Raw genomic sequence first — 13173 nt, forward strand, 5'->3', positions numbered from 1 at the left:
AATAAGATATTGCTGTGCTGGTGGGGAAGAAGGTCTGCATTCATGGTAAAAATTGGTGCCTGGCCCTGTTGGAGTGTCTTGGCTGTGCAGGCAGGGCAAGCCAGCTCTCTGCAGTCTGGCACTTCCAGCTGCTGCTGGAGAGGAGCCTGGCTTTCCCCAGCTCTTGCACTGGCTGAGGTGCACTCTATCATCTCCAGCCCCTGCATTCAGGCTTCTGAACTGAGCTCTGGCTTTCCACTTCAGTTTGAACTGGATTGCTGTTCAGGAGCCATTCCGTGAATCTCCGTGGATGTCAGTGACATCCAGAGCTGCCCCACCTTTCCTGACATTTTTCTTATGCAGAAGATCAAATTCAGCTATGATAATAATTTACTGGACCTGAAAGTGCATGATCCAGGCTGAGGAGGGGGATGTTCACCCCCTTAAGCAGGGGGAAGAAAGGAGATAGCTCATTTCTGAAGAGCTTGGTTAGAGATGTTAGGTTTGGCACACTGAACTCTTTATTTTCATTAATCCCTCCCTTATTGAGGTTGCACAGCCTGGAAAAGAAAAGGCTTCAAGGTGACTTAATTGGTCATTTCAGTGCTTGACAAGAGCCTACAAGAGAGATGGAGGTTATTTCCAAGGGCATGTAGTGACAGGACAAAGGGGAGCAGCTTCAGACTGAGAGTAGGCTTAGATGAGATATCAGCAGGAAATTCTTTGCTGTGAGGGTGCTGAGGCTCTGGCACAGGTTACCCAGAGAAGCTGTGACTCTCCCATCCCTGGCAGTGCTCAAGGCCATGCTGGGCTCTCAGTAGTGGGGTTCCACCCCATAGCAGTGGGTTTGGAACTGGAGGACCTTGAAAAGTCCCTCCCAACCCAAGCTATTCTATAATTTGGTCCCTGATACTTTGAATGGTGTTTATTCAATATTTTGTTGAAAGGAGTTTTGAATAATCTGCTTCAGGTGGCATGAGTATCTCTTAAAATAATATCTGCCACTAAGGAAGTCTGAAAAATGAAATCAAACAATGGTATTGCTCTCCTCCACAGTGGCACAAAGTTCTCACTAGCCTCTGACAGGCTGAATTTGTAACCCCAGCTTGGTTTAAAGCAGGAAGCTACAGCTCTGTTAGTTAGAGGATATATTGGGGATGGCTTTGCCCACCAATAAATTGCAATAGTCTCCAGGGGGAAATGCAGCAGCTGTTGAACAGCTCCCAGCAGCACTGTGGGGACAGGGAGGAGTGGAGCAGGCTATTGAAACAGCAGGGGTAATTTAGGTAAGGAGGATGCAATTACCCAGGCTGAATTTGACCAAGATGCATGTTTTGCACTCCTGCTTTTACAAGGGAGGGACAACCAGAAACTTTTAAGTCTTTTAGGGCCTCAGGTTAGCTGTACAACAGCTTCAGGCTGTTGCATCAACAGATGGTGACCCAAGCTCACTGCTTTCTCTTGCCCTCAGGCTTCTGGTTCCTATTGAGAGTGAGGAAGAAAACACTGTCCGTGGTATTTCTTTCTTTCATACGTTTTCAAAGCTCTCATTTGGACATCCAAATTAAGAATGGTGAAAGATGGTGATTGCAAGGTTTCATTTGTATTCAGAGGTGCTTCAGGCAACTCAGCATCCAAATAGGATACTCTGCTGGCAAGTTTTTCAAGCTGGAGGTCATTCTAATTCAACAAATAAATCAGGTGGGGACACTCTGGGGTTGGGAGAAAAAGTGTGGAGGAGAACTCAAGGAGTGAAATTAGGAAAGAAAAGTTTTGGTGATAGTGAGAATTGCACAAAAAGAACAGCTATCATAAAGTCTTGCTGTTACAGCCAAATTACAGCTGGTGGGATTATTTATAGGCATCCATGCTACAGCAGCATGCTGCAGCTTCCCCTCTCCACCAAAGCTGTTGCTGCTTCTGGTGTTTAGCCTTCTGGCAAGAAAGTGAGGAATGAGGTCTTAAAAAAGAGCCAGTGAGCTTGGGGATTGCACTCCAGGGAGCAGGAGCACTGTCCAGCCTTAAGGTAAAGCAAGCTAACTGTCCAAATGAAGGCAGAGCTGTAGATTTTGGAAGTGTTTACAAGTGGCTGTGCTGCCCTGGCTCTGAGACAGGAGGTCCTGCTGTTCTGCAGTTAAATATCACATCCTTTGTCCTCATGCTTACTGGCTGTGGTGGTGTTTCTCTGCCCTTGCTGATGGCTGAGGTTTTGAAAGGTGAATGTCTGGGTGAAAGATCTTTCTGTACTTGTGGAACATGGATAGCTGTGTGTGGGTAGTTCATTTCAGATATTAATTTAAGCAGTTTAGATAATGCTTTGTTACAGGGTACACATTGACATGTTATAGGGTACATCTGATTGCAGCTCTGCAGCAAGTAATTCTCTGCATAAAATATGAAAATTCACTAATAGAGATGCTTTGAGGTTTTTGTATTATCTGTGTTCTACCATCATTTAACTCCTTGTGGTTTTTTCTTTTTTTTCTTTTGTTTTCTTTTTTAACTTGTAACTGTATCTGCTTCCTTCCTAAGGTTCCTTACTTTCATTCTGGCTTGTGCCTGAAGGAATGAGAGGGATTTCCATGCATTTTTTAGCTCTGTTTAATGGAGCTGGCTGCTTCATGGGAGCTCTCATTGTTCAGACAGCCCACGCAGGCACTCAAGGTAAGAGTATGCTCCTGATGGGTGCTCCTGAGCAGTTTTCTAATATTATTGATTTGGAGAACCAGGCAGCAGAATTAAAAGGGATGCCAAAGTTTTATTGATTTGCTCTCACAATTAAGATGGAATTAAGATAGGAAATAGCCTTCCAGCTGTATTCATCCAATTTTAATGAGTCATCTTCGTTTTGATAGTCGGAGTAATTAGAGGACGGCATCTTGCAGGAAGTCCTCCTGTCCAATCTCTGCACTTCTGCTCTGGAAGACTGAAAATAAATTGGCCAGGAAGCCCCTTTTTGTGTTCATGAAGTACATTCATGTTGTTTACTCTTACATGGAAGCCTCTGGCCTCGAGAGCAAGATCTGAGCTTTAAGGAATGGAGAATTTTCCTTCCTGTCTGCCCCAGGGTGGGACAGGACTGAGGGTTTCAGGGCTGAGGGTTTCAAAGCTGTCTGGGGATCTCACTCTCCTGGTTCCTCTGCCTTTGCCCAGCTTTTGGGACAGCCACATTCTGTGACAATGCTGTCTCACTGTGGGCTTGTCCTTTTGCAGATGAATGCTGCAATTCCCACAAATCCCCCTGTTTCAGAAGGAGTTCCTGCAGGTTCAGCCTGCTGAGGTGCATTTAGTGGAAGCTCTGAACTGCAGTTGTTCCTGGGTTACTGACTTTCAGAATAAGCCAGCAATGTCTTAAAGTCATTTTTCCTTTGCTGCTGAATCTTTGTTCAATACAGAAAAGATTTATTCCACAAGGAAAGCACTTGAGTGCTTGAACTGAGGGAGAGGCATCCCAAATTTCTTCCCAAATTTGAAATAGTCCCACTTGCTGAAGGAGTGTTTGTGAAGATGCCATTGACAAGCTCTGGTGGAACAGTTACAGAGAATTTTTCATGAGACCACAACTGCTGGCCCTAATCCATGACACCACAGCAAATTGGTGCAGGATTTTGTAACTGTTCAGGGTTAAAGTTTTGGGTTCTTCTCTTTCCTACGTAGAGAATCATGTAATTTAAAACCAAGCAGAAATGGGTGTTTTGAAAGTGTGACAAGAAATTTTTATTCCCACTTGCAAGATCTGAACAAACAAATGATGCTTTGACACGCAGTCCTGTTTTTAAGTTAAAAATCCAATTAAAAATTTATTACAAGGTATAAAACATCACCTGGAGATGGGTAAAAACCAGGAATGTCTACACAAATGAATCAGGCAAAGAACTATTAAGCCCCAAGCAATCCAGTGTGGAGAACTGAGCTCCTTGAATATCCCCTGGTGGAAAAGGTTGTTTTTCATCATTGTGAGTTCAGTGTAATATGGGGTAAATTAAACAAACAGCTTAGGACAGACTGTATTGCTGATTATTTTTTTTCTCTCCCCTCCCTCCAAGATATGGAAGCTATTAATTTTTATGAGATTTGAAATATTTAGTAAAGCTGACATTTTACTGCAATTTGACTTTGGAAATAAATAATTGCAAAATAATCAAAAATGTCAGCACCAAAATATTTTGCCTATGTTGTGTTACTATTATGTAATTCATTTCTTTACTGAGTATTTCTGTACTCTGTGATAGAGGAAACCAATTTTTGCATTTGATTTGCAATTCAGTAGGTTTTTGTCTGGTTTTCTATCAAGGTGGTTATCCCTTTTTTTGTGAAATAATTTAATTGGTTAAAAAAAGTTCTTTTCTTGCCAAAAATACTGTTTTAACAGAGATGGTGAATTTTTATCCTGGCTGAGACCAAGGTTGAACTCTAAACCCACAGGCTGCACTTGCCACATTCTAACCTCTTTTGCTCAGGATTCTTGAGCAAACTGAAAAGTTTCCTGGCTAAAATATTCCTTACTCTTAGAAAGTTGGGTGGCAAACTTCTCAGCTTAGCTTTTCTTTTTTTTTTTTTTTTTTTCTTTTTTTATTTTTCAAAGCTGTCTTTGTGTAACTTTGTCAGACCTGCTGTTCCTGTAGGTGGAATTGACTGCACCATTATCCTGAGCAAAAGTCACTCTGGAATTTCCCAGGGAATCAGTGACACTCTGTGTTCAGATGAAGATGCTGTGATGGGAATGACTACTGCTAAGCAGGAAAAGTCCTCTGCAAAACTTAAAGCTTTGCAGAGGGGAAAAAAAAAAGGGTAAATCAAGTGCAAAATGCTTGGTGATTGCTCTGTTGCTCTAGCTAGGAGAGTGTTAGAGATTACTTGCCCTATTAATATGTAAACAACATATTACTGGGCTCTCACTTTTTATTTTTAAAAATAATTAGGATCTCACTGGGTATCTCTTTCTCGGTGTTCCTTGCTTGAATAAGATGAATAATTCCAAATTGCCACACAATTCACAGCTTGCAAATGCTGGTGATGTTTCCTGTGAGTTCATTTGTGTCCTAACACTCCTGCTCATCCCAGGCTGTTGTCCTGCTGACTCCTGGATCACACTAGGTTTAGGATCAGACTTTTGGAGGTGGGGATAGACTACAGCAAAACTAAAAATGCATTTTAGGCTCAGTTTTGGTTTTCCCCTAGTCTGGTAGGGAATGTTATACACACAATTTTTACCCTGGACAGCTTCTACAGTGGACTTTGGTGCTCATTACAATCAGCAAAATAATTTTTTTTTTTAAATTTAGGAAAACCTAGTGGTTGCCTAATGAACCCACTAAAGATAACGGCTGTAGGTATCAAATTTTTGGCCCCTCTTAAGTCAAATTAAATTCCAATAACACAAATTAAAATTTTTACCTTTTTTTTTTCAGATCTGTTTAAAGAGCTTGTAAATATTCATTATCTGGACAATTTATGAAACTGGGAGTAAAGCAAACAAACCAGAATTCTTTTTTTTTTTTTCTTCCTAAAAAAAGGCTCAGCTAATTTACCAATTTATTTGTATTGGAAGAGCAAATTCTTTCTCTTTTGCAGCAAGAGAGGTTAGTGTTGCTGAAATGGTTCTGTGAGATTGAACAGGGCTTAGTGAGTGACTCCTGGGCTATGGATGCATTTGTCTTGTCCCATGATTCTTGTTTCACTGAAACCTGAGCCAAGACTATTTCTGGTTCTCCCATCTCTAGCACTCAGACCATGTTTTTCCATGTTCCTGCAGAGAAGTCGATCCTCCACTGTGTATTTTGAAGTGTTGAAGCACAGAGGGTGTTGACAAAAATTTAAACATTTTTATATCCTATTTTATGCCGCTAGTTTAGAATTTTATTTGGGTTTTTATTGGCAGAGTTGATCAGATATCAGTCACAGTCAAAGCTGCATTAATCATTTTTAACGCATCTGTGGAGGATGGTGTGAATATGATAAAATAGGAGTTTTTTTAAAAAATCTGACGAGTGCAAACAGATGATGGGTGACAGTGATATTTTCAGTACAAGCTGGGAAACTGCTTTCTTTTGGATCTCTTACCTCTCCTAACATTTTAACGGAAGAAGATGCAAGACAAAACCTGTCCTCTTATGCCAATCATTTCAGAATATATTTCTCTAAAAATATTAATATAAATATGTAAGAAAGAAATAAAAATAAAAAAAGGTCAGAGGAAGGAAGCTGTCCCAGACAGTTTTCCTGCTTGTATTTAGAGAATCATGGAGGGGGGCTTGTGGTTTGAGTTTGAGTTTTTTGGTTCTTTTTATCATTTTAGTCTTGTGGGATTCTAAATACCAAAGATGATAAAGCTAAAGGATATTTCTTGCAGTCCAGATGGTGGTGGCCACTGGTGCCTACTTAGCTAATAGGGATTAGAGGCAGAGTGAGACTTTAATTTGGATATGATCAAACACTAAATATATGCCCACTAAGTTGATGAAATGAAGGAAGGCAATATAAACCTTGTTAAAATATGAATTAATTATTTTTATAATCATAGCATAGGTTACAGGATAGCTCCAAAAATGCAGCAATGGTGCAGGATAGAGTAACTTCGGGCATTTGTTTTTTCTTCAAGGTTTTCCCCATAATCAAATCCTGGATGCCTCCCTGTGCACCTTTCCCTTGAGCTCTCTGAGGGTGCCACCAGAGCAGCAATGTTGTGTGCACTGATATTTGTCAAAGACTGGTCTTTTTGAGGTTTTGTTCAATGGCTGGTATTGCCAGCAGCTCCTTGCTGTCAGTCACCCACCAGAAACAGCCCAGGAAATTTTTTGTCCACCTCCTAATCACTGCTTCACCTCCACCTCTGCCAGCTTTGGTAGGATCAGTTGTTTCCTCTTGGTATTGTAAATTATTCCTTCTTCTTGGACTGAGTGATTTTTGATGCAAAATTGATAGGACTCCCAATTGTCAGTGAAAGTTTATCAGGTGCTTTATTTCCATGATTGCAGAGCAGACTTGAGGAACAGACTCTGCCTAGGCTTCATTTTCTGACTTGTTCTAAATTTGCCATAAAACACATAAGCAATTCACTTCTAACCAGTAGAGAAAATCTATTTAAAATAGTGCACCTAAAGGAAACTTGTTTCTTTGTGGTGATTCATGCCACTAAGTATTTCTATTGTTGGAATAAAAATGGAAATCAGGAGCTTGTTGCAGAAAGTTAATTCCCAGTGAGCAATTATCTGTGTGACAAACCAACCTTGTAATTGCCACTTCTGTTGGCAATCTCCACAGAAAAGAAGAAGATGCACAGAGCCCAAAGGCAGTATCTTTTGGGGAAAAGTGAATTGTTAGCATGTTGCATGCTGAGGCAAGGATGGGGAAGTGCTGGACTCTTCAATCACAGCGGTGCCCAGGGTGCCTAATTCCAGCAAAACCAAAAACTGGCCCAGGGAGTCGCTGATGTTGATGGCTGAGTGAAACCCTGAGAGTATGAACCCCAAAGGCAGTCAGGGGAGGGTGCAGAGAGCTTGTGGGAGCTGTTTGTGGGGTCAGGGGTGAGAGCATCTGAAGGGAGTTTTGGTGCCTGAAACTCGTGGGTGAAGTTCTAGCACTGATGACTTTTCTCTCAAGACTTCCTGCAAGCAGAGAAGAGGATTCTCTTTAAAGTGAGTATAAGCAGATGTAAATGCAGTCCAGGTTTGTCCCCTCTTTCATGAGGAGAAAAAAAAAGGAAAAGTAATGAAAGAAAGAGTGAGAAGTAATTACATTTGGCTGTAAGTAGGAAAGGGCTTTATTAATTTTTTTCTGCATCTGGTAATGAAAATGTGTACTGGAAGTATTTTAGTCTAGATATCTTTAGGACTGCTGCCTTGTTCCTCTGTAGAAGAAGGGACAAAAAGCCCTGTTGCCTGATAGGAAAAGAAAGCCTTGATCCCACCTCTTTGGACAGAGCAGGAAGCTAGAGAGAAGTTGTGTTCTGGAAGCTAGAGAATAATTGCTCTATGGCAGCTGGAGCCTCACCACATCCTGCCTGATTTTTCTCCCTGCCTGTGCTGTTGATAATTTGGATTTTCCCAAGGCTCTCTGTCATTGTCCTGGCCTCACTGTTTAAACACTGGAAACTCCTAAAAGAATCAGGGAGGAGACAGAGCAAGGATCTTTGACCCAGGCCATGGAGAAGTGGGAGTGGAATGCAGACCTGCTGGCCAGGCTGCCATCCTGCCCTCACAGAACCCAGCAGCCCCAGTTCAGTGCTTTTCTCTGGTGCCTTTACAACACAGAGAATGGTGCAAATGGACCTCTGAAACTCAGAAACTGCAAAACTGTTTTTATCAACTTTTTAAGTATATTTTCTGTTCAGGTTCCACTGGAAATGCCATTCCATGAGGAAGCTCCTGCAGTGAGCTTAGCCAAGGTGGATAACCCAGCAGGCAGTGTGAGCTCTGCTTTGGCAAGCTGCAGCTCAGACCCCCACTCATGATTTCTCTTTCAGCACATCCACGTGCTCTGGCTCTGCCTTCCATTGCCCCTGGGGGATGCCAAATGAAAAACCACCTGATTGTGAATTATGACAGTAAAAGTTTATCAGCTACTAAAATGAAGTTACAGCACCTAGGAGCTCAGTCAGCTTGCAGTGTTGGATGATAGGTTTTCAAAAGTGGCTCTGGGATGATGCTGCCAAAGGAAGGGAGCAGGCAGAGGTGTGGTGGTGCTGCTCTGTGATGAGCAAAAATGTAACATGGCATGGAGACAACTGTGCAGGAGCCCAGGAGAACTGATGGCACTTGTTCTCTCTCAGTCCCAGGAGAGCTAAAGGCAACAGCTCTGAAAAGAAATGTGTTTATAACTCTAAGATATGAAGGGAAGAGAAAAATGTAAATATATGAATGTGTGTTTGAGAGGGTGTAATCTTTTGGCTGGTGTCTCTCCCATGCTTTGGAACTGCTCTTTGTCTCTAATTAGAAAAATATTTACAATCTAACGATGGCAATCAATGTGTAAAAGTGGCATAAGTGGCCAAAAGTTCTGTTAAGGCCATCAGGATTTAACAATAGCTGTGGTAAGAAGTCTGGTTTTCCCTCTTCCCCCATTAGCTCATTCAAGGGGTGAATAGTCACATTCCTGAGATGGGCAGGATTTGATACCAGACTTTGATGCAGGGGAAAGGTGACTTTGGGCACACTGGTGCAGGTGTAGTTCAGATCAGGATATGCTTTTCATCTAAATGTCCCAATAATCTGATTTGCATCTCAGAATGATCTTGGAGCAACTGTTTTTGTTTTTTTTAAGGGAACTAAGCAACAAAAAAAATAAGCTCATGTCTGATATGTTCCAGCTGTTAATGGGAACTGTTCTGATGTGAACCCCCCTGAGCTGTAGAGAGTGTGGGCATCACATTCTCAGCACCAGCACTTTCACACTCTGCATTTCTCCAGTAACTGCTGATGAGGACAGTCTGTGTGCCTTCCTCAAAAGGCAATAAATATCCTGTATTCCCAAATGATGTCCATGGTCATTACAGCACTGTATTGGTCTCAGATATTCTGTAACTTCAGTTTCCACTGGAACTTTTTGTTTCACCTTGGTCTGATGGTTTTGCTGTAGTTGATTCTGGTACTGATTGCCTTCAGTTGCAGACTGACTGGGGCTGGTTTTGTTTTCAACCATTTTGATTTCTAGAGTTACTCAGTTATTTGCCAGCTTGTTTGCAGACTGGTTGCAGTGAACACTGAAAGCAACACAGCCCCAAACTGGAGTGCACAGGAATGCACAGGCAGGGAAATCTCTGTGTGCATGTAGGTGGTACTGTCCTCTGCTGAAAGGAGAGCCAAAATGGCCCAGACACTGCTCCAAAAGCCTTGGCTGAAAAGGGTCTGGTTTATGTAAATAAACACTGAATGAAAGAAAAGGACACCTTACAGGCTCAGGGCAAAGGCAGCTGTAAAGAAAGGCAAGGTAAAAGGACAGGTGGCATCTTGGTCATGGAGCACCATCCAAGTGAATGCTTTTAATACTTTGAATTTTAAAAATATTTTTTGACTCTTTGTATTAAAAAGAGACTATTATAAGCATGAGAGGTACAAGTAAGGATTTCTACAGCCCACCTTAATTCTTCCTAAGATTTTCACAGCTGCCTTGGGTTTAGCTGTGTGCACAGGATGCTGCAGGTGGAAGATGGCCCAGTCATGACAGCAGTGGCTGTGCAGGATTAGGTTCTCCACTACAATTCAGATTTATTAGGGAAGTTTTTTAGTCCCTTTAGAGCTCTATTGCCTGTCTGCAAAGCAGGAGTACCCAAAAACCCCTGTGGATGCTGTGAGAGTGAAAACAGCTACAGAGGGGTCAGAGCACCTGTGGGGGTTGTGTCTCACCCTGATTTATCCTCATGTCCTCCCCACGAGCCACATCTGCTGCAAGGCAAACTAATCCTGCTGCAAATGTCTCCTTCACCAGGCAGCTGGTTCCCCCACTTGCTGCATGAAGGGAAATTGGAGAGGTTCTTCTTCTTCTTGGCTTCCTTAATGGTGGTGAACACCCTGGGGTTCTGGGCCATTGCACACAGGTACGTGTGAGAAAATGAAAATTTGGTGTTTTGTTTGTAGGTGCAGGTAGAAATTCTAAAAGAATCTGTGAACTTGTGTGTAATAAAGAATTGGTAGTGAGAGTTCACACGTGGAGAAGTAAAAAAAAAAAACCTAAACCACACTGATGTAATTAACCTGAAATAGTTAAATGGTCTGATTAACACAAAAAGCCCTAAAGAAAGAAGAGCATCCTATTCTTTCTTTCATCACATTCTTTCTGCAAGGGTGTTAATTGTTTTGGGCAGGGAGTTGAGATGGGAACAAAAGCTGTACTGGCCATGGAACTGACCTCCACTGGCCTTGGTTTGTACCCAATTCTAGAGAGCCCTGCTGCTCTCCCAGGGAGCTCACACCTTTAGTGTGGGACACAGGGGTGCTGAAAAAGCTGCAGTGCTGCTTGTGTGCAGCAGCTGCAACAGAACAACCCCCAGATATTTTCTGGTGCTTTACTGTGCATGGGAGGAAAGCAACTAGCTCCTGGAGACAAGAAAACTTTATGCCACCTGTAGAGGCTGGGTTTAATCCCTGGATTTTGCCTGTAAAACACAAGGAACTCACAATTCTGGGGATTTAATCCCAGGTGATTTTCTGTTGTCAGCACTATAAATTAGTTAATTTTCTGTTGTCAGCATTATAAAGAAGAGGGAGGGCAGCAGCCAGTGCCACCAAGGGGGGCAGGGCCATGTGAAAGTGCCACCAAGAGGGGCAGGGCCATGTGAAAGTGGCTCTTGGGCTCTGGGAGGCAGCTCTGTGGGAATTCTGCAGGAGCCTTGGTGAAGCAGGGATGTGAGGATGACAGCAATGGAAAACCTCCAAGGGCAGTGCACTTCTAGAACTTTTGCCAAAAATTGTTGTTTTTTTCTACTACTTATAGCACCAGCTTTGCAGTTGGTTTGCCAACCAACCAAAGTTTCATCTTCTTGATTATTCCAGTGTGATTCTTTTCTTTTAAATATGAACTGGGCCATAACTAAAAACATTTCTCCTGAGTGTACTTTGTATTCCTCATATGGGATTTTATTCTCCTGTAAATTGAAATTTTCATGTGTGGCATTGACTGCTTAAAACTAAGAGGTTTAGTTGTCAAAATGTTAATGTAAAATTGGTTTAAAATAAAAAAAAATTCTGCCACAGCTTAACATTTTTATGAAGAAATTTTTTGACCTCCAAGCTTTCTAAAAAAAAAAACCCAACATTTAAAAAAGCTTATTTCAAATCAGCATTTCACTTCAGAATCAAGGTATCTCAGTTTTCAATAATACAAGTTTTGACTTACTAGAAATATGGGGTTTGAAATCAATTGTAATTATTTCTTTTTTTTTTTTTTGAAGAATCAGAATTCTCTGAGCAGGGAGGAAAAAAGTGAAGACTATTCAGATACAGACTGGTCTAGGCAGGGGGGGAAAACAGACTTTAATACTTGGAATAAGAAAAAATAACTAAAATTTCTCTGAGGGAACAAACCATGTTAATTATTAATTTCTTTTTAAAGGACATAGTACAGGTATTATTAACATCTGCACCCAGTTTGATACTTCTCATCCTGAAGTTCTGAAAGGCTCTAGGAAAATGCATATTTGCATTTTCCTGTTTTTTGGTTGCCTTGAAGTCCAGGACTTGGAAGTCACTATAACTTAAAAAGTATTATACAAGTATTTATATATTATATAAAAAGTATTTATATATTACATAAAGAGTATTTATATATTATATTAAAAGTATTTATGTATTATATATAAACAATGGGTGTAGCTAATACCTTGGAGGATGATTTTGTTATTTTCTTTCTGTATCATCTCCCCAGATATAACAATCTGCATGAGGATTGCACCAATGGGTTCAGAGGGAGCCTTCCTGGAGAAAGACTTCTGAAGCATGAAAAAGCCACCAAGCATTATAATTCTGTCCTGGAAAGTTCTCCCATTTTGTCTCCTTTGGAAAAAACCTGATAGAATTTCACCCTGATAAAATTTCAACCCTAAATTTTGGGAGGGGTTTTATGCACCAGCCTCTAAGGATAAATTACCCAGCACTTAAGTGGAACTATGTTCTGGTATTTATGAATTATCTGGTGAATAATAATGGTATTTAGAAGTTAACAACATAGCATTCTTCATAGGATTTGGCCTTGAAGGAGGCTGCACTCTCATCATTCACATGGAGGCCAAGGAGAGGTCACTGCTTGCCACAGCTGATGGAGAGAGGCTTTTAATCTTTAAATGGAAATAGGTATCCACATCTATTTGTATTTAGGAGTGGTCAAAAATTAATAAACATGCTAATTTGTTTGTTTAGCAAATTACTTTGTGGCAGTATAATTTATAAGTGATTTTGAAATCTGCTATTGGCTGGTTGATGTTTGCAATGGTGGGAGTCCTGTGCACTGCTCTTGGCTCTTGCTGCTTTAGTTTCCCTGGCAGGGAAATGGACACAAACATTCTTTGCAAATTGCTTTGAGCTCTACAGAAAATAAAGCTAGAAACCAGATCCCAGCCATGAGTCCATGAGGTGTGCCATGAAACATTGATGCTGGGGCATCCAGTCTCACTTGGCAGCAGCACTGTGAGATTTGTCATTCCTCAAGGATGATATGGAGAAAGCTGCAAATAAGAGAATGGCAGACTGGAATATATTAGCA

The 13173-nt window shown here is 41.3% G+C and overlaps 1 protein-coding gene across 1 annotated transcript in view; it reads left to right on the forward strand.

Annotated features, from left to right (window-relative positions):
• Window positions 1–12835, forward strand: part of SLC15A5 (solute carrier family 15 member 5) — a 29804-nt gene extending 16969 nt beyond the window's left edge. Inside the window, exons 7-9 of the mRNA XM_059847851.1 lie at window positions 2512–2643; window positions 10405–10513; window positions 12340–12835. Coding sequence (XP_059703834.1) covers window positions 2512–2643; window positions 10405–10513; window positions 12340–12484 — 386 coding nt within the window. The 3' untranslated portion in view covers window positions 12485–12835. The remainder of the gene's footprint in view (window positions 1–2511; window positions 2644–10404; window positions 10514–12339) is intronic.
• The last annotated feature ends 338 nt before the right edge of the window (window positions 12836–13173 follow it).

The sequence above is a fragment of the Haemorhous mexicanus genome, chromosome 5, assembly GCF_027477595.1.
Source record: "Haemorhous mexicanus isolate bHaeMex1 chromosome 5, bHaeMex1.pri, whole genome shotgun sequence".
NCBI classification, from domain to species: Eukaryota; Metazoa; Chordata; class Aves; order Passeriformes; family Fringillidae; genus Haemorhous; species Haemorhous mexicanus.